General features: G+C 60.2%; 4 protein-coding genes and 1 non-coding gene across 6 annotated transcripts; 2 read left to right on the plus strand and 3 right to left on the minus strand.

Moving 5' to 3' along the window:
- The first annotated feature begins 129 nt into the window (after window positions 1-129).
- LOC138689238 (discoidin, CUB and LCCL domain-containing protein 1-like) lies at window positions 130-10,773 on the plus strand. Its single transcript, XM_069803295.1, has 15 exons — window positions 130-349; window positions 3,002-3,223; window positions 5,751-5,888; window positions 6,263-6,314; window positions 6,545-6,617; window positions 6,827-6,960; window positions 7,124-7,161; window positions 7,283-7,477; window positions 8,249-8,370; window positions 8,460-8,628; window positions 8,753-8,845; window positions 9,042-9,132; window positions 9,325-9,362; window positions 9,559-9,681; window positions 10,194-10,773. Exons 1-15 carry the CDS (start codon window positions 145-147, stop codon window positions 10,634-10,636), a joined length of 2,136 nt encoding a protein of 711 aa, XP_069659396.1. The 5' UTR covers window positions 130-144; the 3' UTR covers window positions 10,637-10,773.
- A 114-nt stretch (window positions 10,774-10,887) lies between these two features.
- LOC138689499 (U11 spliceosomal RNA) lies at window positions 10,888-11,016 on the minus strand. Its single transcript, XR_011328322.1, has one exon. It is a non-coding gene; the product is annotated as a U11 spliceosomal RNA (small nuclear RNA).
- A 345-nt stretch (window positions 11,017-11,361) lies between these two features.
- Window positions 11,362-18,923, plus strand: TAF12 (TATA-box binding protein associated factor 12). 2 transcript variants are annotated; one of them, XM_069803299.1, is made up of 6 exons: window positions 11,362-11,464; window positions 14,859-15,110; window positions 16,288-16,365; window positions 16,668-16,782; window positions 17,219-17,307; window positions 18,450-18,923. In XM_069803299.1, exons 2-6 carry the CDS (start codon window positions 14,943-14,945, stop codon window positions 18,483-18,485), a joined length of 486 nt encoding a protein of 161 aa, XP_069659400.1. In that variant the 5' UTR covers window positions 11,362-11,464; window positions 14,859-14,942; the 3' UTR covers window positions 18,486-18,923. The 2 variants fall into 2 exon arrangements, with proteins under 2 accessions (XP_069659400.1, XP_009911861.1); XM_009913559.2 differs by lacking the exon at window positions 11,362-11,464 and adding an exon at window positions 12,841-12,966.
- A 1,044-nt stretch (window positions 18,924-19,967) lies between these two features.
- On the minus strand, window positions 19,968-21,554 carry LOC138689449 (ras-related protein Rab-39B-like). Its single transcript, XM_069804515.1, has 2 exons — window positions 21,308-21,554; window positions 19,968-20,558 (listed from the first exon to the last, which is right to left on the minus strand). Exons 1-2 carry the CDS (start codon window positions 21,520-21,522, stop codon window positions 20,126-20,128), a joined length of 648 nt encoding a protein of 215 aa, XP_069660616.1. The 5' UTR covers window positions 21,523-21,554; the 3' UTR covers window positions 19,968-20,125.
- Window positions 21,555-22,109: 555 nt separating this feature from the next.
- On the minus strand, window positions 22,110-23,584 carry RAB42 (RAB42, member RAS oncogene family). Its single transcript, XM_069804516.1, has 2 exons — window positions 23,246-23,584; window positions 22,110-22,524 (listed from the first exon to the last, which is right to left on the minus strand). The coding sequence occupies exons 1-2, from the start codon at window positions 23,503-23,505 to the stop codon at window positions 22,110-22,112; spliced, it is 675 nt and encodes a 224-aa protein (XP_069660617.1). The 5' UTR covers window positions 23,506-23,584.
- Between the last annotated feature and the right edge of the window lie 654 nt (window positions 23,585-24,238).

Consider the following 24,238-nt stretch of genomic DNA (forward strand, 5'->3'; position numbering starts at 1 on the left):
CCCCCCCCCCCCGCCGGCCCGGCCGAGCCCCCCGCTCCCCCCCGGCCGCGCCGCGCCGCGCCCGCTCCCTTCCCCGCCGGGCGGTGCCGGTTGACTGACAGCGAGGCGGCCCAATGGGGGCGCGGGGCCGGGCGGCGGCAGCCAATGGGCGCGGCGGGGCGGGCGCTGGGCGGTGGGCGCGGCGGGGCCGCCGGTGGCGGCGGCGGCGGCGGCGGCGGGAGGAGGAGGAGGAGGAGGAGGAGGATGCGGGCGGGCGGCGGGGCGGCCCGGGGAGCGCTGGCGCTGGCGCTGCTCCGCCGCTGCCTTCTGCTGGGCCCGCTGGGGCTGCGCCCGGCCGGCGGACAGGACGGTGAGTTGGGATTGCGGGGCACCGTAGCGGGACACGACACCGGGGGTCCCGCTTCCACCGGGGCTCCCCTTCACTTGCCGGGATGGGTCGTGTGCCGCGACCGGGACTGGGTCAGGGATGGGGACCGGGACCGGGACCGGACGGGCTCCCCTCTGTCCCGGGACCGATCCGGGACGGGCTCCTGACTGTGTCCGGACTGGGCTCGGACCAGCATGGGCTCCCCGGTACCGATCCGAGTATCCCGCTGTCCCTAGACCGGGACCACACGGCGTCCCCGCTGGCCACCTGCCTCGGTACCGATCCGGGACGGGGTCCCCGCCATCCCTCTGCTCCGGTACCGGACAGGACGAGCTCCCCGCCGCCTCCACCCCCCCGCATCACCCCGGTCCCGCACCCGCCTGGTCTCCCCGCAGCCCCCGCTCCCTCTGTCCTACCCCGCTCCCGGTGCCAGGGTCCCGGGGTCCCCTCCGTCTGCCCGCAGGGCTTTCCCCGGGAATCCCTAATCCCCAGGGGCCCGACTCTGTCCCAGTTTAAGAGGATCGCTGGAGCTTACGGTGAACGGCTGGGAGAGCTGGGCAGTGGGCTCCATCCTGGGGATGCTGCGGGCCCCAGCAGCATCGCTCTGGGGGGATTTGCACCCGCTGGGGTCCGGGAAGGCCCCCAGGAGACGTTCAGCCAAACCTTATCCTGAGGATGTGATTTTCCCTGGCGCTGCTTGTCCCCAACTCATCCGAGAGCGAGGAGACAAGGATGGGACATCCAAAGCATCGTTCTCAGCGAGGGGAAACTGAGGCACAGGCCAGGACGGGATCACCGGGGGCAGAACCCCGCTGCTTTCCCCAAGTGTGATTTGGGAGACATCGTACAGCGGGTATCCACCGGATCCCAAACCTGTCGGTGGACACGTGGGAGCAATCCCCGGGGCTGGCAGCGTGCCAGAGGCGGGAGTGTGCCGGACTTTTCCCGGAGCATCGCCCTGTTGTGTCTTTCCCGCATCCTGTGAGAAAACAAACAAATCCCTGGCAGGGATGGCCCCAGCGGGGGCCCGGCCGTGGCTTCGCCCTCACCCAGCGGAAATCCAGTTTTCCCATTTTTTTGGCAATTGATTTTGGGGGGGGGCAGGAGGAGGATGTTCCCGTGGCTGGGAGCAAGTCCCCAGCCCCCCCACGGCTCTGCCTTCACCGTTCCCGGCCCCTCGGTAGCATCTTCGGAGCCAAATCCCCAGGTGCGCCTGCAGCTCTTGGCTTATCTCTGGCATGCCTGCCCAGCATGTGCCGGCCACACTTGGGATGCTTTTACCGAGGGTTTCCTTTCCTGGGATGGGTTTTTCCCAGGATGGGTCCCCCCAGCTTCTCTACACCCACAGGCGTGGAGTTGGAGCGGGGGGGGCCATCCAAGACCCCCAGCTCGGGCGCACATGCCAAGCTGTCCTGGCCAGAGAGGGTTTTCGTGCAGATCCCGATGCCTCTGACCTTCCTTGCCCGAAACTCCCCCCAAATACCCCAAATCTCTCTCCCACCCACACAGCAGCCCCTCTGGGAGCCACTTTTTGAGCAGCCCCGGGGTCCCCCATGCTGTTACCCCCATCCAGCCTGTCCCTGGTGCTCCCCCCTATAGCCCCAGAGGGCCTGATCCTTCCCAGCTCTGCCATAACGGGGGTCACTGCCCAGCCAGGAGGGAAACGGGATTTATATCCCTGCCCAGGGATAAATCGCCCTGGGTTCAGCCAGCAGCCCATTCCACAGGCTGGGGAGGAGTGGGCTCTGTGGGGGGGCTGACATCTTCTGCCTCCGGCCTCCCCCTTTTTTTTATCCCTGCAGGATTTTCCCCTGCCGGTGCTTTGTGCCGTCTCCCAGCGACGGCAAGGGGAGCCAAGGCGGGGGCAAAGCCGTGCCCGCCATCGCTTTTCTTTCTGGCTGTGCCAGGATGATGCTTGGCAGGAGCAGCAGCTTTTTGGGGATGCGGGGGGGGGGGGTTGAACGATGGACCCCCACATTTCCCCTGCCCATGCAGAGGGGCTGAGCGATGCTTTCCCCCCTCCCTGCCCTTCCTCATTCCCCAATCCTGCCCCAGCTCCACCAGAAATCCTGGCCGGTCCCTGGCATTGGGTGCTTTCAACTCAAGTTTCCAGGATATTCCCTCGTGCCCGGGGGCGGTGAGCCAGGAGAAAAGCCCCTTTTGTGGTGGGTGCTGGCACCGCCCTGGGGAGGAGGCGATGGGGATGCAGCTGCCCAAGGTCATCCTCAAGGTCAAGGCTGCAGCCGGGGGCTGCCGGGGGCTGCTCGGTGCTGTACAGCCCCGTGGCAGGGGAGGATATTTCCTCCTTGCATCCTTTTGTATCCCCTCAAAAATTGGGGTCCTCCTGCCCTGGGGGATGGAGAGGAGCTGGAGGTGCAGGTCTGCGCTGGGTGGCTATGGGGGAAACTGAGGCAGCTTCATTCTTGGATCCCCCCGGGGACTGTCCCAGATGGGGGGGAGCAGCCAGAAAAGCTGAAAAAAAAAAAAAAAAAAGATGTTTCAGAGGAGGAAAACATTTGAAGGGGCTGCAGGTGCCCGTGGGGTGTCCCTGGAGCCACGCCAAGTGGGGAAACTGAGGCAGGCAGGGAGCAGCCTGGCTGAACCCCTCCCCACCCCGCTCTGGTCTCTCCGCAGGGGACGGCTGCGGCCACACGCTGCTGACACCCCACAGCGGCACCCTCAGCTCCAAGAACTACCCGGGCACATACCCCAACCACACGGCCTGCCGCTGGCAGCTGCGTGCCCCCCCGGGCACCTCCCTCCTCCTGGCCTTTGGGGACGTGGACCTGGAACCCTCCGAGCACTGCGCCCGCAGCTCCCTGCTGCTCGCCGACCCCCAGGCTGGCACCGCCTACGGTAATGGAGGGGGGAGGTCTCAGGGGAAACTGAGGCAGCGCCTGCCGAGGGGGTGTGGATGGGGTGGGGAGGTGTGTGTGTGATATCACGTTATGTGAAGTCCTGGATAAGGAGAATATTGGGAAAAACTGGCTTTTTAGCTGATTTCATCAAGGTTGGGGGGGGGTATCTGAGGAGGGGGATATCTAAGGAAGAGGGTACCCAAGGGTGGGGGTACTCAAGGACAGGGGTACCCAAGGAGGGGGATATCCAAGGAGGGAGGTACCTGAGGACAGGGGTATTCGAGGAAGGGCATACCCAAGGATGGGGGTACCCAAAGAGAGGGATATCCAAGGAGGGGGATGCCCAAGGAGGAGGGTACCTGAGTACAGGGGAGGGATATCTGAGGAGGGGGGTATCCGAGGAGGGGGGTACCTGAGGAGGGGTCTATTGGGGTTGGCACGTAATTGGGACCAGATGCAGCCGCCAATTAATTAATTCCGTCCACCCAGCCACTGCCCAAATGGTTCCAGGATGTTCCCGGAGAGATTTAATGGTCTTGGAGGGATTTGACAGCACTGGGAGCATGGCGGGTGCTGGGGGGGGGATGTCTTGGGGTGACAGGGGGAAGCGTCACTGCTGGGGTGTCGATGGGGTAGGGTGGAGGAGCCGCCCCGAGGCCTGGTGAGGGGCAGGGGCTGGGCAGGGGATGCTATGGGAAACATGGGGTGGAAAGAAGCCAGCTTGGATCCACCACTGCTCCCAGGACCGGGATTTTTCCCTGTTCTCCAGGACTTTCACCCTTTCCTGGTTGGTACCCAGAGGGGTGACAGTATGTGAGGTCCCCAGTCCCCATCCCCTCTGCTGTGACCTCAGGGACATGTTTGTCCCCATCTCCCGGGACCCCAAAGCCGAGAGACTGACTGGCCCAGACTGAGGGGTCCCAGAGCAATGTGGGAAGGGGAGAACCCCCAGATGATGCTCCTGGGGGGTTGGCAGAGGCGGTGGGGGGCTGGGTAGGTGGCCGGGCACCCGCAGCCCCTTTAGGTGCCTTCACCAGGGCCATGCGTGCCAGTGAGCAGGGGGTGACGCAGGGTTGGGCCAGGGTCCCGCTCCCTCGCCTGCGGCTGACGCTGGCCCTTGAGAAGTCCCAGATGTTTTTCGGGAAGCAGCCGGAGCAGGCGGAGGCTGTGGGTTCCCTCCTGCTGACTCAGACCCGGTGTCTGGCGCCTGGGCTGATCCTGCCTGGGGACGTGCCGGGGTCCCCGCGGGGATGGCAGCCTCCAGCCCACGGCTCGGCCGAGGGGTCCCCAGCACCCAGGGGGTCTCCGGAGCCACCGGCTGGGTGGGCACCGTACCAGACGTGGCAGCAACGCGGCAGCATCTGCTCAGGGCAGCGCTGGCATCTGGCAGTGGGTGGGAAATCTGTGCATGTGTGTCATCTGCATCTTATATGCGTGTCATCTGCATATCATGCAGAGCCCCCATTCCATCACGTCTGTGACCCTGTGACATCCCTGCACGCATGCCCTGTCCCACATCCCCTGCGCTTGACCTCTCAGTTAAATACGACCCAGGCAGGGCGAGGGTGTGGGTGTTGGGGAAACTGAGGCATGGCATGACCCCATAGCAGGATTTTTACCACCAGCACCATGGGGACACAGGGACACAGCTCCCTGTCCCCAGGGCAACAATGGCATTTGCTCAAAGCATCTCTGGGTGCCCCGAGACCCTGGTGATGGACATGACACAGAGCAGAGAGATGCAGGGCTGGGGGGTGATGGCAGTCCGGGGATTGGGGCCACGTCTTGTTCCCAGTTGGGACCAGAGATGTCCCCAAGGAACCTGCCTGCCTGCTAAGCCGAAGTTTTAATCAGGGAGATGGAGACTGCAAATTAATTTGGATTAAACGGGGGGATTTAGAAGGCAGCTTCAGCGGTGCCTGTGAAAGGGGAGATGGGGAGGGGATGGGGACGTAGCCCCCATTTTGGGGTCCTGTGGGGCCACGCCATGCATGCCAGCCCCAGTAGCGGGGGACGTGGTGGCAGGCACCCGATAAGGGCTGGTGGCCACTTGTGCTGTCCCAACCATGGTGGAATGAAAAGACCCTGGGGGGGGGGGGGGTCCCTGCCCAGCCAGGAGCCTGTCTGTCCCTGCCTGGGGATGTGGGGACATCTTGGGGTGCTCCCCCGGGAGCCTGGTCCAGCTCCAACCCCTGTACATCTCCCCCAGTGCTGCTTGTGGCTGCGGGGGGACAGTGTGGCAGCGGGGAGGAGGTGGGGGACAGTGGGGACAGGGTGAGCTGTGAGGGGCTGTGCCCCAGGTCCCCCCCATAGTGTGGATGTAACTGCTCTGGGGCTGGGACCACCTTGGGGATGGGCCACCCTGGGGCTGAGACCACCCTAAGCACAGCCCAAACACCTGAGGGCCCCCCCCCCCCCAGACCTGGTGAGGGCTGTGCCAGGGGAGGTGACACCCCGGGGTCTGGGTGCCCATGCCTGTCCCCAGGGAGCCCCAATCTTCTCCACGGCCCCGTCCCTGCCGGCAGGGCCATACTGCAGGAACGCTGGCCCCGCCGCCCCGCTCCTGGTGACAAACTCCAGCACCGTGACCGTCCTGTTCAACAGCACCAGCCACCGCTCGGGACGAGGCCTCCTCCTGTCCTACGCCACCTCGCAGCACCCAGGTAGGGGGGGAGCATCCCCCAGGGATGTGGAGACAGCCCCCCCGCCTTGGCTGTGTCTTGGCCCACGGCGGGGGGCATGGCCAGGGGTGGAGGGAGCTCCTTGCTGACCCCAGGGTAGGCTCCCATCACCCCAAGCTCCTGCAAGACCCATGTTCTCCCTGGCTGGGGGCACAACATGGGAGATCCCCCAGGCTACCCAGCCAGCTGGGACCCCCAGGTCAGCTGGGACCCCAATATCAGGCAGAGCTGCTGGCGTGGGGCCGATGGTTGCAGGGACTGAGGGGCCATCCCTCCCTGCCCCTCTGGGATGGGGTGCGGTGGGGCAGAGGTGAGCGGGTGGGGGTCTCTCACCCTGGGGTGTCCCTGCCTTGCAGACCTGGTCTCCTGCCTGGTTCGAGGCACCCACTACACCCAGGAGCATGTCAGGTGAGTGGCCAGGGGGTGTGAGTGGTCCCTACTTTGGCATCCCCTATGCCGGCATCGTTGCTGGTCCCCATCAGCCCCGGTTTCATCCCCATCCCTCTCCTGGGCGCTCGGGCTGCGCTCGCCCCAGGGCTCTTGGGGTGCAACCGAGGCGGGATGGGGAGCAAAGTGGGTGTGCAGAGGGGATTTGGATGGGAGCGACTCCTGACCCCCCCCGTCACTGTGTGTTTCAGTGTGTACTGCCCCGCGGGCTGCAAGGACATCGATGGGGACATCTGGGGCAACCCGAGCCAGGGCTACCGGGATGTAAGTGCAGAGCCTGGCTCGCCCCATGGGGCACCCTGCTGCGCAGGTCGGCACCCATGGGTGCACCTCCCGGGGACGGTCCCCAGCACGTGTGGCTACCGCTTGTCACCCCCCAAGCAGACCGCAGGGGGTAGGTTTGGCCATGGGGTGCCTGCCCCTGCACACTCCGGGGGGGGGGTCTGCTCTCATCCCTCCCCTGCTCCCCGCAGACCTCGGTGCTGTGCAAGGCGGCCGTGCATGCCGGGGTGATCGCAGACGAGCTGGGCGGGCAGGTCACCCTGTCCCGGGAGAAGGGGATCACGCTCTACGAGTCAGCCTTCGCCAATGGGCTCCACTCCAAAAGGTGGGCGAGGAGGGGCTGTGGACCCCGGCTACACCCCACATCCAGCTGTGGGACCCATCCGTGCTGACACTGGGGACCTGCCACCCCTCGATGTCAGAGACCCCCAGGGTTTGTTCACCTGGGGACCCCCTGTCTGATGCTCCCCCACCTTTCCTCCCTGCAGGGGATCCCTCTCTGAGAAGCGGCTCATATTCCACAAAGGTATTTTTTGCCATTTCCCCTGAAATTAAGCCACAATTTTGGCTGCCAAACCCAGTGCCACCCCCCATACTGTACCCGGTTGGGGGTCCCAGGCTCCCAGCCTGTCTTCTCCCCTTGCCAGCCTGTGGTGACGCACTGGAGGTGGCCGCCTTCAACGCCTCGTCCTCGTGGCACGAGGTGGACGCGCTGGGCCAGGACCGAGTCTGGGTGGCCGAACGGGCAGCGCTTGGCACCACCGGTCACTCCTGGGCGGCCGAACCCGTCTCTGAGGCTGCCTGGCTGGAGCTGGACCTGGGCGCCCGCAGGAACGTCACAGGTGAGTGTCGGCCATCAGAGGGGGGACAACCGCTGCCCTTGTCCCTGTGCCACCCTGACCACTGTCCTTCCCGTGGTGACATGGGTGCCAGCCTCACTGCCCCCCCCCGCCAAAAACTGCTCAGAGCAGTTGCAACCCCCCCCATAACTCCCAGTAGGCATTGGACCTCCTTGTGCCATGGTTTTACTGGTGCAAACTGGGATGCAGACAGCACCAACCCCCCGCAGCTGTTCTCGTCCCCCTTTTGTCCCTGCTGTCCCTGCCCCCCCACACCCCTCTGCAGCCGTTTCTGGGACGAACAAGTTAATATTATGCTCTTGCATCTGGTGCCAGCGAGCGCCTTTTGTTCGGCCGGAGCCTGCCGAAAGCGGGGGCTTTGTGCAGCGGCTGGCGACCGCGGGGAGGAAAATGGGGACATTGTCCGGCCGGAGGCTGGAGGAGGGAGGAATGCAGGGCTGGCAGCCGGGGCCGGAGGTTATTGGCTCCTGGGGGCAGAATGGGGGGTCTGACACTCGAATCTGCCACCTAAACCCCTTCCCAGGGCCAGAGGGAATCCTGGGGGGGGTGTCCCCAGGGGGGGTCACATGTCCTGGTCCCCTCCCAGCAGGGACTTGGGTATCCCAGAGATGGGGTTATTCTAGCTGGGAAAGCTCTGCCCCATGCAATGGGGCACAGTGGGGCACATGGAGGACCCCCCCAAGCCATTCCCCAGCCCCAGCCCCCTGGCTGACAGCAGGGCCCCCCCTCCGGGGCTTGGTCCTGCACCAACAGGCATCATCACGAAGGGCTCCTCCGAGCAGTACGACTACTACGTGACATCCTACCGGGTCTCCTCCAGCCGTGATGGGAAGAACTGGAGACCCTACAGAGGCAGCGGTGGCCAGGAGGACAAGGTGGGCATGGGGAGGGGACAACAGGGGGGCTGCAGACCCCCTGCCTGTGGACATTCGGCCTTTGGTACCCTCTTCGCCCTCTCTGGCAGGTCTTTGAAGGAAACTCTGACAGCTACGGGGAGGTCTCCAATGCCTTCATCCCCCCCATTGTTGCCCGCTACATCCGCATCACACCCCAGAGCTGGCACCAGCACGTGGCCTTGAAGGTGGCCCTGGTGGGCTGCCAGATGGCGCGAGTCCGTGCACCCCGGCCCTATGGTGAGCCCCTCTGTGGGAGCTCTCACCCCACACCCCCCTCCATCCCAAACGTCCCCCAGGGACGTCTGCCTCCCCGTGCACCCAGTGGTGGTCCCACACTCACGGTCTCCGCTCTGCCCTGCAGTGCCCAGTGTCCCCAAGGAGGTCCCTGTGCCCACTAGCCACCCGGCCAGCCGCACACCCATCCCCGGCGTTGCCCTGGACCCGGAGAAGGCAGGTGGGTGCCATGAGGGGGCTGTCCCTGGGGCGCAGCAACATCTTGTGGGTGCTCCAGGCACCAGACCCACTCGGGCCCATCCCGTGACAACACGTTGATTTTCCTTCTCTGGTAGCCCCAGGTGGGCTCCTGGCACCCATGGGTGCAGAGGGGTGGGATGGAGCACCTGGGGGCTGACACTGCCCTCCCTCCCCAGGCTCAACGCTGCTGGTGATGCTGCTCATTGGTGGCTTCGTGCTCCTCTGCTCCAGCCTCCTTCTGCTGGCTTTCCTCTGCCGCAGGAAAAGGTGGGTCCCATCCTGCTCCCCGCTTCGCCCCGGGGGACCCGGCATCGCCTCCCCAAAGCCCGGTGGCTCCATTCGGCTGCTTGCCGGGTACCGGGGGGTGCAGCCCCCCGTGCAGCGGGTGCAAGGAGGTGGGTGGTTGTGGGCATGGGGTGGCTGGGACCCCTCACCCCTATCTCGCTCTCCCCTTGGCAGAAAGCCGGCGGCGGAGCTGAACTGTGGGATCACAAAAGGTAAAGGGTCCCCAACCCCTCCCCGGGGGTCCTGCTGTGCCTCAGGGCCAAAATCAGGAGGGGTGCAGCTGGTTTAACTGGTGCTGCAGCCGAGCCCTGAGCTGTCCCACCCCTGGGGGCACCAGTCTGCCCCCAAGGCACTGTCTGTCCCCAAGGGACAGTATGTGACAACCCGGGGTTTCTGCTCTCTACTCAGGGTACCCCAAACTGGAGTCGAGCCAGGTGTGCTCCCTGCAGAGCCTGCCACCCCCCGGCTCCACGCTGGCCTCCTTCCCCACGGCGGCTGCACCGGGGGACCTCAGCCTGACCCATTCGCCAGGTAATGGGGACATCGGGGCACAACCGGGTGCCTCTCAGCCCAGAGCCGGAGCAGTGTCTCACCCATTGCACCCTGGGGATGCCCTGGGTTGCTGTCATGGTTTAACCCCAGCCAGCAGTTGCCTGTTCTCCCCCCCCAGCACCACTCTGGTTGACCCCCATCCTGCATCATGGTCTTGTGCAAAAGGGAGACCCTGGCAGGGCTTATCATTTATCTTTATTATTATTATTCCACCTCAAACACAGGCTTGGGTATTGGAAGGTGGCCACAGGGCACCAGGACTCCTGCTCTGTGCTGGGGCAGAGGGATGTGCCCGTCCCCGTGGGGTGGATGTCCTGCTCTAGATGGGTTTTGACATGCCTCTGCCCAGCTTTTCCCAGCCCTGGGGGTCCAGATGTGCCCATTTTTTCCACCCATCCCACCCACATCTGGAACACCACCATGAGCCCTTCACTGCTGTGGGGACAGTCCCCCCGCTGTCCCCAGTTCAGAGCCTGGCAACCCCATTGCAGAGTACGCCGAGCCAGACCTGGTACAGGTGAGCCCCAGCAGCCAGACGGGTCCCTCCACCTTCAAGCCTCTCCCGGACGAGGGCTACACGCTGCCGCTGGTCGTGAGCCACTACGACGTGCCGGGAAAATACCACGAGTACGCGGAGCCGCTACCGCCCGAGCCCGAGTACGCCACGCCGTTCAGCGAGCCTGAGCCCACCGGCACCCGCCGGAGCCCCTGCGGCATCACGGGGCACGCCGGTTCCCTCCCGTTGCGGTACGATGCACCACGGCCTGGGGAACTGCCCACCGGAGAACTCCCTCCCTGGGGGTTCGGCGGGGCCTGCACGACCCCCCGGGCGGAGCAGACTGCCAGCCCCGCTGGGGACGTCCCCTCTCCGGAGGGCTCCCGCTTCCAGCTGGGGGACTGTCCCCTCTCACACGTGTACCACGAAGCCTTGTGAAGCTGTGAGGGGAAGGGGGGAGCCCAGCGGCACTGTCCCGGGGTGGGGCGTGGGTGCCGTGTTCCGAACGTGAACCTCCCCGGGTAGGAATCTTTTCTAAAAACAATCCTATTTAAATATATATATATGCCTATATACATCTGGGATTTCACGTCGCCGCTCACCGCTCCGTAACCGCGAATCTCACCACCCCCCGAGGGAACCGACTCTACGCCACCTTCCCCCACCGCTCTTCTACCGTTCACGCTGTCCGGGGCGCCGGAACAAGCGGTTACCGGCGACCCCCACTTCAAAAATTGTGCTTCCGAAATCTCTTGATGTCGATTCCGCGGGGGCGGCTGTGGGGCCCCCCCGTGCCACGCACGGCAGAAGCCCTTTTTAAAGCTGCGCTTTCGGCCCGCCGGCACCGGAAAGTGCCAGGGTACTGCCAAGGTCACGGCGAGGAGCGCTTCACGTCCGAAGGACAGTGCCTGGATCCCAGTTCATCCTCTCTTTCTCTCTCTCCTTTACGTTTCTTTCCCCCGTTTCTGCGCTTTTTTCCCCCTAAAACGCCCTTTTCCCGCCTTGCTGGCCTCCCAGCGATATGCAAATCACGCGGGGCATGCTGGGACGTCTCCGCGCCACGCCTTCACCGAGGACGCGAGGGGGCGCCTTTGGGCGGCAGGGCGGCGCGCATGCGCAGCCACGTTCCATCCGGATTGGCGGCACTGTAGACTGACAAGCGTTTCCGGGTGGCGGCGGGCGGTGCCCCCGGAAGGGCTCGGGGGTGCGCGGCGGAGGGAGCGTAGCCGGCGGCAGTGCCTCGGTCCGCCCGCGGGTCATGGGGAGGTACGGGACGGCGGCGGGGCCGCTCGGAGGGCGGGGGGGGGGGGTGTCTTTCCCCCGGTGGTGGGAGGCTCCGCTTGGTTTACACCGGCTTTTACGGCCTAAAATACGGAGGGACCCGGGAGGGAGCCCGGGGGTGGGCGCGGTAGGCCGTGCCCCGCCGCTCCCCGGGACGGGCCAGGCCTGCAGCCGGTGTTCCAACCCCTCGCGCGTGTGGCGGTCAGCAGCCGGGGCGGGGGAGGCGAGGGATGGATGCCGGGGCCTGAGGGGCGATCGTCCCCCCCGCCGCAGCCCTGACAGACCGGGCCGGGCCCGGCCCGGTGCGGGACGGTGTCGGCTCCGGGCGGCTGTCGGTGACCTTGGCTCTTCCCGACGGCTTTCACCGCGGTTCTCTGGCAGCCCCTGGAAACGTTTAACACGGGGAGGTTCCGTTCGGTCCCGTAACGGCGTTCCCCGTGGGCAGTCGTGGGGCTGGTGACCTCTTTAAGCTGGTGGCTGGGAAGATGCTGGAAGAAAAACTCTTATGAGCGGCGTGTGTGGAGCTGTCACCTCTCTAGATGCCAAGTGTCCGTGCTTCGGGGGTAGAATGCGAAGCTGGAAGCTGTGTGTCAGGGAGAAAGGAGGCTTGAGTTACCCGTCAGCAGCTAACAAACACATCCGGGGGGGAAAAAAAGGACTTTCTTACTTGTTTCTTTGTAGCTAGTGCACCCAATGGATAAGTGCTTGTAACAGGCGCTTCCTCTGGCAGCGTAAGGGAGGGCTTTGTCTCACATTTATAATAGCTAAAGCAAAGCCCAAGAACTTTACCAGTTTTCTCTATTAACAATAAAGAGATGCCTGGACTGTACAGTCCTTTGCAAACCTATTTAAATATTTGGTGAAAATTGTTATGTCTTAATGGAAGCAGGAGCCCCCTGAGCACTCCAGGTAATGCGCTGAAGGTTTGTTTGGCTTTAACGTAGGCTTTAATTACAGCTGTAACCCTGTGTGTAGTACCACCACTTATGAATTACAGCAGATCACTGAAAGTCAGTGGTGCTAATTGTGGCCACCACACCTACTGCTGCCATGGAGGGAGGCTGCTGTTGCAGAGGTCCGGGCTCACCTCTGCGTCGCTGCTGACAGCAGATACCAAGATACTCTGTCTTCTAACAGAAAAAGGGAATTTGACTAAACTTCTGCTCCCACTTCAGGATCCTGGGAGATGCCTCATCCTCTGGAGCACCGTACGCTCACGTGGTGATCGTGTAATATCTTCTATATAGATAAACCCTCTTGCGCCATAGTAAGGACAACGCGTGCTCTCTTGTGTGAAACTGTTTCCTCTCACGATCTTATTATAGAGTGGGTGATACGAAAAATATCTGGTATTCCTGTAGGAATGAGAGAAGAGTAGGTTAACGCTGACTGCTGACATACTGGGAAGGCTTTGGAAAATGGCCTCTCCGTTCGCTGGCCCCACAGCGGTTGCTGATGTAATTAAAGATCTAGACACTCAGATAGCTGTAAGTAAACCACCCGGGGCTTGCCGTGGGGCCGGCATGCGGGAGTTGTCCTGGGAATCTGCGCATCCCATTAGTTTTGTGTTTGGTGATCTTAACGGCACGCAAAGGGTGCGATAAGATCGAGAACTAAATGAACAAAACAACTTTATGCTAATAAAGTGCTTTCTGCCCAAGGATTTCGGAGCTTTCTGCCCTGCATGGTGGGTAAGGATTCCTGCTTTGTGGATTTGTAAAGTGAAGTGTGGGGTGAACAGCCCAAGATCAGCCTAAGCTAAAACCAGGACTAGCACACTGAAGTCCCTCTTGATCTTGTGCTGAGCTCCTTGTCAAGAAACGCCAGCTGAGGTGTTTTAGGGTGTGAGCATAATGGTTTCTCATTTTTAATTCAGTTAAAATTGAGCTAGAAACTTGCTGAGGCTGCTACCGAAGTGTGTCTTGGATATAAGTTCTCCTAAAAGGGCTCCGTGTCTGTAGGTGCGGCAGTGCATGAGCCTGCCTTGGCATGAAGCACTAAAGCAGCCGCTTCTAAGCACTCCTGTGTGATTTCTGGTTTGTGTTTTGGTATGAATTAATCCAAACTAACAAAGCTTGCTCTGATGAGGGGAAAATGTCTATTTGTAGCTCAGGTAGCAGACGCTCTGTTCATCACTCTGCATGTGAACGTGTAAAGCTGTTCCAACAAACTCCCTTCTTCTCTCATGAGTAAGTTCACCCTGTGATGCACAGGCTTTTCAGAAGAGGCGTCTGCTCTCAGCAGCTGCTTCTGACCCATCTCTGGGCCCAACAGCAGCTGTTGCACCCGCTGCACAAGGGGCTTTTACATCAAACTGTTCCTTAAATGCTCATTTCACGTGACAGACCTGTTGCCACTGCCCACAGCGGTTGTGGGGGTGGAAGGTCCAGGGTTTGGACAAGTTTCCTTTTACAGAGCAGTAAGGACAGAGCAAAACTTGATCAAGTCTGGGGTTTAGAGCCTTCCAGCCATGAAATATAGTAGTTGCCAGTCAGGCTGTGTGTTAGCTCAGTGGCCAATAACCTGAATAACTTCAGGCACCAAAGGGTGAACCTGGAAGATCTGAGTAACCAGTTAAGCTGCCGCAACTCATTTCTAGTTCACTGATAACAGCTCAGTAAATCTGACTTCATTTACTGTGGCTGTCGGTTGCCCGGTGCGGGAAGAACAAATCAAAGGTGTGGGAGTGCACGTGTGTTTCTCTGTCAACATTACCTCTGAGTACCCAAGACTTGCGCACTCAGAACTGAAAACGAACCCTATGTTGTCAAGCCCGCATCGAGGGATTGCTGCAGACCGGGCTTGAAGTGTGGTGTTGCCGAAAACGAGACCTCCACCCTGCGGCAGACACCCAAGGGAGCCTGAACCTTGTCATCTTCTGGCCTGTGTCTCAGGCACGTGGAGTGTGGAGATGAAGACTCGAACACTGCCTGCCGTTCCCCTGCATTGCTGCTGCGGGAGCAAGCTGTGTCCTTTAGTTAAATCTTCTTTGTGTGGTCTCTTCCTCGAAGCTGTTTGTGGTCCAAGTGAAATGTATTCAGAAAGGCCCTGACCAGAGGGCGAGGGGTGGACACACGTGTGGGATTCAGCCCGAAGAATGAGCAGGCGGGTCAGTGCCGCTGCAGAGCTCCAGCCTCCTGTCAGTGCAGTGCATACAGCCGCTGTGCTTCTCGAGGCAAACTTCATATTCCATATACCAGGGAATGTTTTCCCTTCTTCTAAACATTGCTCCTCCCTTTCTTGCTGCATCCAGAGAGACCCAATCTTCTATAAACCTCTGGTCCCTGTCAGGTTGCTGTGGCTTACTCTGAACAGAGATGTGATCACCCCGTTGAATTCCTTCTCTGTTTGCTAACTGTGGCTTTTTTTCCTTTTCCAGTTGATTGGTTTGGGTCCCCACAACCCCAAGAAGAAGCAGGACCTAGATAAGCTTTATGATCTAAAAGCTAAAGCCCAACAGATTATGAACCAGTTTGGCCCTTCTACCTTGATCAACCTCTCCAACTTCTCCTCGATAAAGCCGGAACCAGCCAGCACTCCCCCACAGAGCTCCATGGCCAACAGCACCACTGTGGCAAAGATGCCCGGCACGCCCAGCGGAGGAGGAAGGCTCAGCCCTGAAAGCAACCAGGTAATTTCATCCCTGACTTTAGCACAGTGGGGGAGATGCTCAGACCTGCCTGTGGCTTAATTCCTCTCCTTCTTCAAACTACCAGCAAAAACTTAGTGTCTATTAAAGTATCAGTTACAGAGTGAGCAAACACCTTCATGTATTTCTTCCCTCCCAGGCACTTTCAGGCTGGATGGTGTATGGACGCTGTAGGTGTAGAGGTTTTTTCAGTCTCAGGAAAATGTATATTGGGGGTGTGATTGGGAAATTCTTTTAAAATGTGGTTTAGATGGGAGAAATAGAAGTGCAGGTTTGTAGCCTCCATCTTACTGGGGTGGTGCGAGAGGCAGCGTCACTACCAGGAGCTGCTGACTTGCATGTTTGCTTGTTGTGGTGTGGAGTCTTTGACGTGCATAAAATATGTTGCTGCCCAGCGAGTGCTCCAGGAATACACACTGATCTCTCTGCGGGCTTCGCGCCTCTGCATGACCTCTCTGGGAAGTGTACTAGTCCTCCGACACAAACACATGCACAGCAGTTCCACCATTAGTGTAAGGGAACCAGGAAGGGCAGGAATTTCCCACGTGTGTCTGGTTCATCTGACCAGGCTGACAGATCAGCGGTGATAGCTTTCATCCATATCCTGTAAGACTTAAGTGACCTGCTGTTGTTCAGCACCAGTAAAATTTCTGCTCCCTGCCATGTTTGGGCTGAGAGGGTGCTGCCTTCTGCCCTAGAATAACCCAGCACTCCGTATCTCTGTTTTCCATTTGAAACACTAAAGCTGATAAGCACTAGAGCCATGGAAATACTTCCTTTGTGCCCTGAGCACAAATTTAGTTGCTGATACATTGCTTGCACTTGCTGTCTGCCTCTTAAGACCTCTTGTTTTGCCTTTGTCTCCTCTTGCCAGCCGCCTTACTTCAGCCAGTGGCATTTTAGTGCCAGTTTAGTGCAGGAGACTTATTTATCCTGGCCTGCTGCATTCCACTTTCCGTTCAGAGCAACCACTGGTGCTTGAAAATGACTCCTTAACACCTGATATTTCTTATCTCTGCCATTCCTGAACTGATAGGCTGTGTCAACATGTGTGACTTGGGCCTCCGGTGTAATGGGGGAGGAGGTCTTTTGTGGCTGTGTGGGCAGCTGCTTTGCTAAAGTAGGGCAGCCAATTGTTCCTCTTCTCCCACACACTCAGGTTTTAACCAAGAAGAAACTGCAGGACCTGGTGCGTGAGGTGGATCCGAACGAGCAGCTGGATGAAGATGTGGAGGAAGTAGGTACCAACCCATAGCAGGGGCTGTGGAAAGAGCTAATCTGGGATTTTTCACGGATCGGTGGCCCTTTGTTCAAGGTGGGGAGGGTTGGTTCATTTTACACTTCTGTATTCTCATGTTCGCTGCAGCCTTCAGCCATCTGTGTCTGCTTCTGCATCCCAGTGTCAAAAAGGATTTTAAAACAGCAATTGTAGCAAACGCCTTTGAAATACTAGCTTCTGAGGGTTCATTTTCATGCTTTCTGCATAATTTCAGCTGCTCAGTACTCATAAGACTGGTTGTTGTCCTTGTTCTGCCACAGATGCTGTTGCAGATCGCTGATGATTTCATAGAGAGCGTGGTGACGGCTGCCTGCCAGCTTGCACGGCATCGCAAGTCAAACACCCTGGAAGTGAAAGACGTCCAGTTGCATCTTGGTGAGTGAATTCCCCCCCACCCCCCCCTCAGCTGAGAGCTGGGTGCATGCTCTGAAGTCAGGGCATGGTTGGGGTGGAAACCTGTGAGTAGCTACAGATCCGTTGCTGCTTAATAATGCCTGAATAATCAGGGGATGAACGGGCTGGCTGCCCCTAACCATCCCCTCTCCAAATTTTGCAGTTGTGCGGTTTGTAGCTGTCCATCAGCCTGTGTTGGAAGGTCCCTAGTACGGGGACTGTGTCTTTACCATGTTTAATGCTGTGCAGCCCTCTGCTACTCTGCTTTTGTGAAGCTTTTATAGCTGGTATGCGGATCACCAGCACATCTCTAGCACTGGCTCCAGGCGGGCGTGCTGCCGGTACGTTCGTGATGACGAGGCTGCTCTTGCGGTGGGCGGTTGTGGTAGAGTGTGCTGACCTATGCTCTCTCTTCCAGAGCGTCAGTGGAACATGTGGATCCCGGGCTTTGGTTCTGAAGAAATCAGGCCCTACAAAAAAGCCTGCACTACAGAAGCTCACAAACAGGTAAAGAGCCCTCAGTAACATTGAGAATCACATGGTAGAAGCCTGACACAGGGAGGGTGGTTGTGGACTTCTGGCACAATGTGAATTTGTAGCCTCTTCCAAGTGATTTGGACTTGAAATAACTTCCAGAGTCTCCTTGCCTGTTTGTGCAGAGAGGATTGAGGTTGCTCTGGCTCCTCAGTGCCCCAAGAGGAGCAGCAGTACTCACTGTCTAAAGGGTAGCCCAGCTTGGAAGGGTTCAAAAACAGCTGAATGCTGCAGACAGTAGCTTGTCAGCTGCCTCCTTGCAGGTCCTGTGCTCCGTCTTTGTGCAGAAGGGAATGAAAACACACTGACAACTCCTCTGGTTCACTAGAAAATCCATACCCAGGCATGGGGGGTTAAATGTGGGTGTAGCCCCTCGAACCGCTCCAGGACTCTGGATGTTCCAGGTGAACCACAGGGCTCTGACAGGCTGTGGCTCAAGTTCCTGGGGCCATTTTATGTCTGCGGCCCAGCACTGTATTCTGTGAGCAGTGTACGGCACCTGCCGTGTCTGTGTGTAAGGATCAGGAGCCTGGGCTGCTCGCCACCGCAAGAATTTAAACAGCTGCAAAAAGCCTAAAGGCCTGGGAAGGTGTAGCAGAGAGCACACCGTTGTCCTGGGATTTCAGCTGTAGATTGGAGCTGAGCAGCTCTGGGTTTTTTTTTCCCCTTAGTTTTGCTTTAACTGAACTGGGCCATCGCTTTTTAAGTGTACAGTCAGAGCCAGGGAGGAAACTGCCCTGCGGGAGCCGTCACAATTCATGGATGATACTGCATCTCCTCTCCTGAAGCTCCTGCAGCAACTGCTGGGTAGAGAGGAGGCTTTGAAGTGGGGTTTGATCCCGTGCTCTGTTTAATCCCACTGCCCCTCACTAGTGTCGGTGTTTCACTTGCCAGCCCCAGGTGTCGAGGAGAGGAGCACAGATGCTTTCTTTTACTCTGGCTCCAGCTTGGGACCCCATTAAGATTCAAATAGACTTGAAAGACCTGTGTGGAAACAAGTCAGGCAGTGTCCTGAGAGAACCCGAGATACCTTGTTCCTGCATGGTGACAGGTTGTTTTGCAGTAACCTTGTCTGAGACACTCGGCTTCCCACGTTTTTCTCTTTCTTGTTACAGAGAATGGCATTGATTCGCAAAACTACCAAGAAATAGCCCCTGGGAAGAGCCGGGAGAAGACGCCACTGCATTTTGGGATATCTGCCTCTTCACTGAAGCCTCCACAATGCCATCCATGGGATATTTTTTTTAATGCTTTACAGAGAAGCATATATTTTTTATTAATGGTGCAGCAATATCTTGACTTTATGAGGAGATCTGCCAAAAACATTCTACGCCCCCTTCCTCATTCCCCCTAAGAGTGCAACGTATCTCAAAACAAAGACTTTTATTTGTGACTTGAAAGTGGTTTATCGTATAAGTGATTATCCAAGGGACAGAGCATTTGATCTTGTGTGGGACAGTATTAGAAGCATCTGTAGAGGTTTTTGTTTCCTCCTTCCTGCCCCTACCTGCTCCAGTACTTTGTAATGTCAGTGTTTCTATAAATACTTGCGTTTGTTTTACATGAATAAAGAAATTATTAATCTAAAACCATGGCACAGTCGTGCTCTTCGAACAGTACGTGGAGGGGTTGTGAGTGAAATGGGCAGCCTCCACGTTGCCTAGTTTCTGCGTGTGGTGCTGTTCTGGTAAGAGATCTCCTGCCCTGGGGTTTAGAGTGAGTGGAAGGAATTGGCCGGCCTCTGCCATGCTGATAGGGCTGGGCAGGCGGCTTCCCCTCCTCACCTCCAGCCCAGTGTGAGTAGTTTGCCCACCGCTTCGACATTCAGACCATTAGGAGTGGGACATGGTGACTGAGGACAAGAAATCAAAGTGAACCTGGTTCTCTGCTTGCCTGGGACATAAAGAAAGGCCACGTCCCCCTGCCTGTTCCTGCCTGCTCTGCTCGGTCTCCATCAGAGAAGCCGCAGGCCGTTTGTCGTGGTGAAGAGGAGCTGGCAGCTCTGCAGATTCCCCTGCACAACAGCAAGGGTCCTGTGGACCCGCGGGCAGGAGTGGGGCTGTCCTCCCTGCCTGGCTTGCTGCTGGGGCCCTCGGCCTCCTGGTAACCTACAGGGGAAAACTGCCTTGCCTGAAGTAATTCAGAAGCTGGTTTGGGCTCTCTCCTCTCCTGTCAGTGCCGGCTGAGGAGCCTGGGGAGTGCGATAAAGAACACCCAGCCTCTTGGGTGAGGCCAGTCGGACGGGCGCTCGGGGCGAAGGGAAGCTGTTCCTGCACCGCAGCTGTACTTGGCTGCTGCCGGGGGGGATGTAGAGTTGTTCACAGGCTGCTCCAGCTTGGGGGTACCCAGAAGAAGCTGCTGTTCAAACCAGACCGCCTTGCCCTCCCGAGCGCAGAGGAGATCAGCTCTGAGTGAACGGGTCGTGTAGTAAAAGGGGTTTCAGATCAGCACTGATCTGACTTGAGACCGGGGGGACCTGCGGTTCCTGTCGGGGGGATGGGGACAGCCTTCTAGAAAGGGAATTTGGAGAGAGAATAGAGGAAGGCGGGTGACACCCGCCTCGCTGCAGACTGCTGCCCCATCGAGCTGGGCAACTTCACCCTTCCCCTTCCCCAGGAAAACACGGGCAGGTAGAGAGGTGAACAGGGGGTGTTTAATGCACTCTTGCAGTCGCTTGCTGCTACTGCCTACACCCCGGCTGCTCGATCTCTGCCTCACCTCCTGTGCATCGCGGTGGGCAGAGCCCAGCGTGTCCCAGCCCCGCCGGGGCAGGCTGCCAGCGTCCCCAGCTCTAGCACGAGCATCTCTTCCGCTTCTCTTCCTTCTCTGGTGCCCGAGCCTTGAGCGGTGCTGGCAGCGGGACGCTGCTCTTCACTCCATCCCATGTCTCGGTGGGAGCCAGCCGCCCTGTTTGCAGTGCCTGGTAGATGGCCAATGTCAGCATCTGGAAAGCCTGGACCACGTTGCTGGCATCCTTGGCCGAGGTCTCGACGTACTGCACCCCCAGCGAGGCTGCCAGCTTCTCCGCCTCCTTCCTGCCCACCCGCCGCTGCCCTGCCAGGTCGCTCTTGTGCCCCACAAGCAAGAAGACGATGCTGAATGGCTGGACCGTGTCCGTCACCTCCCGGTGCCACTGCCGGATGCTCTCAAAGGACGCGCGGTTGGTGAGGTCAAAAAGCAGCATCCCCCCGGCCGAGTTGCGGTAGTAAGAGCGAGTCACAGATCTGGGGCGCAAAGAGAAATGGGGTGAGCAGCCCCCGGGGCTCCCCTCTGCCGCCTTGGGCAGCATCTCCCCTGCTTGCAGAGCAGCCCCAGCCATGTCCTCCTGCCTTCAACCGGCACAGTGCTCCCAAGCCACCATGTGAAGGAGGAAAAATCAGCCCCTTTGCTGTATCAGCAAGCGGTCCAGGCAGCTCTGTCCCTGCTCAGCCACCAAAGCTGATCCGTCCCCTGCAGCTACAGCCTCCGAACTCTCCCGTGCCCGGCAGCCACATCCCCTGAGCTGCCCTGTTCCCAGTAGCCAGCCTGGCCAGCGGTGGGCAGCCCCAGCAGTGAGGTGGGCAGGCTCCTGGCAGCTGAGGAAGCTGCTTTGCCCAGCTCCCAGTGGGCTGCCAGCCCGTTCCCCTGTCCCTCTGCAGCTGGTGGGGCAGAGGGCTGCTTGGGGAGTCCCGTATCCACTTTGGAGCTGGAGCCAGGGCTCACAAGGCAACCCCAAGGGCTTCTTTCCCTGGGGACACCCTTGGCTTTGGCTCATCTGGGCCCCCGCAGCCTGCCCCGTGCCGGGCATCGTGGTTCCTCACCCGTGGGGCTCCCCGCAGCAAGCGGACCAGTGGGGATGCAGCTGTATTGAGGACCTCCCCGGGTTTGGGATCACAACATCCCACCAGCACCCCAAATCCAGGGGAACAACTCTCTCCCAGGACCTCCCTGGCTCCATCACCCCTCCGCATGCCGTGGCCAGAGCTGGACCCACCTGAACCGCTCCTGCCCGGCCGTATCCCAGAACTGCAGCTTCACCCGTAGCCCCGGTTCCAGCTCCACAAACTGGACGTAGAAGTCCACCCCCACCGTCTGGTTGACGGCATCCAGGAAGACACCCTCAGTGTAACGCCGCAGCAACGAGGACTTCCCCACCGTCGAGTCGCCCAGCATGATCACCCGGAACTGGTACTGCCACCGCGGCTCCATCGGTGCCTCCGCCGTCGGCTGGGACCCGCCGCCCCCGCGTCGGGCGCATGTACAGGCAGGCAGGCAGGCAGGCAGCACCGGGTGCCTCCGCTCCTCCACCCAGGAGGCGTTCCCGCCCTGCCATGGGTGCTGGGTGGCCCCTTTGGAGCCCCTTTGCTCCCTTTATCTTGGCTCCATCCAGCTGGAAGCACTCGGGGGGAAGCCTGGTCCCATTTTCCCAGAGGGTCGCCCCGGGGACAAGAGGCCCATCAAGTGGCACGGCCACATGCAGACATGGGGGGGGGTTACCCCACCAGTGACCTCCCCAAAGCAGAGCATCCCCCATATCATGGGTTGAGCACGGCGGTGTGTCCCTGCCAGGGGTCCAGCACTCGGCACAGCCTTTATTTAGTGCAGAAAAGCCTCAGGTTTATTAAAAACACTCCTGCAGGGGAATATTATTTTTTTCAGAGCCCCTAAATTAAGGCTTGAAATAAACCCAAACCAGGGTGGGGACGCAGCCCCACGCATCACCCAAGGGCAGGGGTGCTGCGTGGGGAGAGAAACATCCCCATGGGTGGAGGGTCCCGTGTGTCCCCCCGTCACCATCAGCACTGGCAGCGCTCTCGGGGCTCCCCCTGTGCCAGGGGCCGGCGGCGGCTCTGGCTGGGGATGAGCCTGATGCCGCCGCAGCCCCGGTGAGGGGTGAGGCCCCCCTGCCCCAGGGCCCGCTGGATGCCCCCCGCCAGCGTCTGGAAGGCCAGCTCCACGTTGAGGTTGCTGCGGGCCGAGGTCTCCACGAAAGCCATGCCCAGGGTGGCAGCCAGGTGCCCGGCTTCCTCCGCCGAGACAGCTCGTTCGGCTGCCAGGTCACACTTGTGTCCCACCAGGACGAAGGTGGGGGGCCAGTCCCCGGCAGCTTCGCGGTACCACTCGGGGACGTGCTCGAAGGACGCCCGGTTGGTGAGGTCGAACACCAGCAGCACGCCCGCCGCGCTCCGGTAGAAGGACCTGGTGATAGACCTGGGCAAATTGGGAGGGGGTGCTGGGGTTGCAGCCCAGCACCCTGCCAGGTCCCACACCTTCTTCCCTCCAACAGGGCTCAGGGGATTTCTGGGTCCCAGCTGCGACCTCGGGAGCAGGAAGGGGACACCTGCCCAGACCATTTGCAACCCCCTTTTCTGTTCAGCATCCCCCCCACCCCAGAGTTTGGGGGTCCAGAGGAGAGGAGGAGGATGGTCCCTCCATCCCCCCCACAGCCTAGGGTGCAGCGGGGATGGGGCAGCACCCACGGGTGGGTGCCCATGGAGCTGAGCACTGGACAGGAATGGGGCACCCCCACACCAACCCTGGGGCTCCCAGGAACAGGGGCAGCACAAGACCCCTCGCTCCAACCACAACACCCAGCTCTTCAGCACTTCACACCCCATTTGAGACTCTTTCAGGCTTCTGGGAGCTCCTGGCTCCGGCATGATGCAATCAGAAGGAAATCACCCAGCCCACCGGCACCCCAGGACCAGCACCCAACCCTGCCGCTTTGCCTGCCCCTCAAAACCAGCTCTGACTTTCCTGCAAGCTCAGCACAAGGTTGCAACAGCCCCTAAAGCGCCAGGGTCGCAGCGAGCCATCGCTGCCCATCCCTGCACACCCGGCCAGGGACTTTACACCCACTCCAGGGTGTAAAGTCAGCTGGGTGCTGGGGTCCCGCATGGGGGTTGTGTCCCCGCGTCCATCCCCACCTCACCTGAACCTCTCCTGGCCGGCTGTGTCCCAGAGCTGCAGCTTGGCCTTGCCGGTGGGCAGCAGCGGGATGGTGCGGCTGTAAAACTCCACGCCAACGGTGGGGCAAGGGGTGGCCGCCCCCACGCCCCCCCCCCCCGGACCCTCCGCAAAGCAGCGCAGCAGCGACGACTTCCCCACCGCCGCGTCCCCCAGCACGATGACGCGAAACTGGTAGTGGCCCCCGGGGTCGGGGTCCTGGGGGGGACCCGTCACCGTCCCCATGCTGGCAGCTGTGCCCAGCGAGGCCAGATTCACTGGTCCCAGGCTGGCAGATCCTGACCCAGCTGGGCTTTGCTGTGCTGGCGGGGCTGAGGACAGGTCTCCTCCCTTGTCCCCACCCCACAGCACCTTCCCTGGGGATGGCTCTGGCCTCACAGTCACCTGGGCAGACAAATAAACCGTCCCAGGGAGGAGGGAGAAGCCACCAGGTCTGTTCTCATCCTCCTGTCCTCAGGACACTGCGTTTGGTGGTGTCACATCCCAGCTCTGTCCCGCTGCCTGGTTTCGGTGACAAAGACAGGGACAGCCAGGCTGCCGGCGTACGAACACGCTGCCGCAGAGGAGCTGGTGCCCCTGAGGAAGCCAAAATTCTGGGAGAGGCGGGAGGGATGAGCTTTGTGGGAAAAGGGCCCTCGAGTCCCCACGGGGAGAAGGGAAGAGGGGTCAGAGGCACCGACTCCGCGTCCCCTGGACAAAGGTGCTCTCTGCAAACAGCCCAGGTCACCTGCAGCGGCGTGGGGACTTTGCCATCGCCCGGCCCTCCCCCTCCCGACAGCTGTGCAGAGACCAGGAATAACAGACTCGCTCCAGCAGCTCTGGGGCTGTTTCCACCCCCAACTTGTTCTCCATTGTGAAAAAATGGGCACCTCCAGTCACCAGGGCTCCAGCAGAGGATGCTGGCAACGTTGTAAGACACTGCTGTTCCCTGGGCAGGAGCCATTATGAGGAGCATAGA

Source organism: Haliaeetus albicilla, chromosome 16 (assembly GCF_947461875.1).
Source record: "Haliaeetus albicilla chromosome 16, bHalAlb1.1, whole genome shotgun sequence".
In the NCBI taxonomy this organism is placed as follows: Eukaryota; Metazoa; Chordata; class Aves; order Accipitriformes; family Accipitridae; genus Haliaeetus; species Haliaeetus albicilla.

Coding starts and splice junctions, on each gene's coding strand:
- LOC138689238 (XM_069803295.1), top strand. CDS start 145: ATGGGCGCGGCGGGGCGGGCGCTGGGCGGTGGGCGCGGCGGGGCCGCC. Junction 6,315..6,544: donor TACACCCAGGAGCATGTCAG/GTGAGTGGCCAG, acceptor TGTGTGTTTCAG/TGTGTACTGCCCCGCGGGCT. Junction 8,371..8,459: donor GCGGTGGCCAGGAGGACAAG/GTGGGCATGGGG, acceptor CCTCTCTGGCAG/GTCTTTGAAGGAAACTCTGA.
- TAF12 (XM_009913559.2), top strand. CDS start 12,898: ATGGCCTCTCCGTTCGCTGGCCCCACAGCGGTTGCTGATGTAATTAAA. Junction 12,967..14,858: donor ATCTAGACACTCAGATAGCT/GTAAGTAAACCA, acceptor TTCCTTTTCCAG/TTGATTGGTTTGGGTCCCCA. Junction 15,111..16,287: donor TCAGCCCTGAAAGCAACCAG/GTAATTTCATCC, acceptor CCACACACTCAG/GTTTTAACCAAGAAGAAACT.
- LOC138689449 (XM_069804515.1), bottom strand. CDS start 21,522: ATGGAGCCGCGGTGGCAGTACCAGTTCCGGGTGATCATGCTGGGCGAC. Junction 20,559..21,307: donor GCCGGGCAGGAGCGGTTCAG/GTGGGTCCAGCT, acceptor TTTGCGCCCCAG/ATCTGTGACTCGCTCTTACT.
- RAB42 (XM_069804516.1), bottom strand. CDS start 23,505: ATGGGGACGGTGACGGGTCCCCCCCAGGACCCCGACCCCGGGGGCCAC. Junction 22,525..23,245: donor GCCGGCCAGGAGAGGTTCAG/GTGAGGTGGGGA, acceptor CAATTTGCCCAG/GTCTATCACCAGGTCCTTCT.